General features: G+C 69.9%; 1 protein-coding gene across 1 annotated transcript in view; it reads right to left on the bottom strand.

The window, feature by feature from the left end:
* The window catches only part of ITGB4 (integrin, beta 4), a 26,970-nt gene that overhangs the window by 17,208 nt on the left and 8,637 nt on the right, over nt 1–1,125 (bottom strand). Inside the window, exons 8-10 of the mRNA XM_012732995.1 lie at nt 796–918; nt 322–486; nt 84–160 (exon numbers count right to left, since the gene is read on the bottom strand). Of these exons, the coding sequence (XP_012588449.1) occupies nt 84–160; nt 322–486; nt 796–918 (365 nt within the window). The remainder of the gene's footprint in view (nt 1–83; nt 161–321; nt 487–795; nt 919–1,125) is intronic.

Below are 1,125 nucleotides of genomic sequence, written 5' to 3'. Positions count from 1 at the left end.
GCCCCCCGCCCCCTTGATGGTCTCCTGCCCCCTCAGTGGTGCCCGCAGACCTTGCGGGGAGCCACGCTCGCCCCCACACTCACCAGCCCTCATTGCACACACAGTGTCCGCACACGAAGTCCCCGTTGAAGGTGCACCGAGCAGACCGCACCTCTTTTTGCTGGAAAGAGAGCATGCGGGGTGTGGGGAGAGGGGCCGGGGCCGCCGGCCCTCCGCTGCGCTGCCCGTCAGGGGACCCCGAAGGGAGACGTGGCCTTAGGAGGTGCCGCTCACTCAGGGCCCGGGGCCCCCCTTCCCGGCCCGGGGGCCAGGGGGCCGCACCAGCTCACAGGCGCAGACATCACAGATGATGCCCACGTCCATCTTGAGGCCGTCGGAGAAGGACGGCTTCAGGTGGACGGTGCCCTTCTGGTCCTCCCCCGGCAGCTGGCAGATGTGTGTCCCGTCCACATCCTGCACGGCCCGCAGCTGCACCTGGTATGTGCCCTGCAGGGGACCCCACAGTCAGCCGGACACCGGACACGGGTCAGTGCCCCCGTGGCCCGCCCCTGCGGCAGCCCTGACCGAATCCCCGCTGCAGAGGGGGAGACGGACAGGCAAATGCAGGCGCCAGGTTGTGCAGGTGGCAGGTTGTGCAGGTGGCTGACGCAGAGGTTCGAGCCAGGTGCGCCAGCCCCAGAGGCCACGCCCCCACCGCTGCTGAGGTAGAGGCCCCTCAGGTGCTGGCCTGCTCAGGTGCTGGCCTGCGTGGGGCGCTGGGCCCGCCCCCCGCCCCGGGGCCCCCAAGAGGCATACCACTTCCCCACGACGGATGTGAAAGGACCCAGTCTTGGTCTTCTGGAACATCTTGGAGGTGACCTCTGTCCGCAGGCCTCGGGGGCTCTCCAGGGCCAAGATGCCCAGGTTGGAGTGAATGCCCTGAAGGGGGGCAGACGGTCAGCTGGCCTGGCCTGGGTGCTGGGCGGTTGTAGAGGCCACTGGGGGGGGACCCACAGGACCTGGGGCCAGCCAAGGCGGGCAGCTGTGGGCGCCCTGGCCCACTGGTCTTCGGGACCTCTCCTCCCTGGCCTGCCTACGGCTCGGCCCTGACTGGAGATAGCCTTTGCCGCTCTGCCCCCCCCCCCC

This window comes from Condylura cristata, unplaced genomic scaffold, assembly GCF_000260355.1.
Source record: "Condylura cristata isolate star-nosed mole 26May11 unplaced genomic scaffold, ConCri1.0 scaffold00038, whole genome shotgun sequence".
NCBI classification, from domain to species: domain Eukaryota; kingdom Metazoa; phylum Chordata; class Mammalia; order Eulipotyphla; family Talpidae; genus Condylura; species Condylura cristata.
This window is presented reverse-complemented; position numbering and strand designations above follow the sequence as displayed.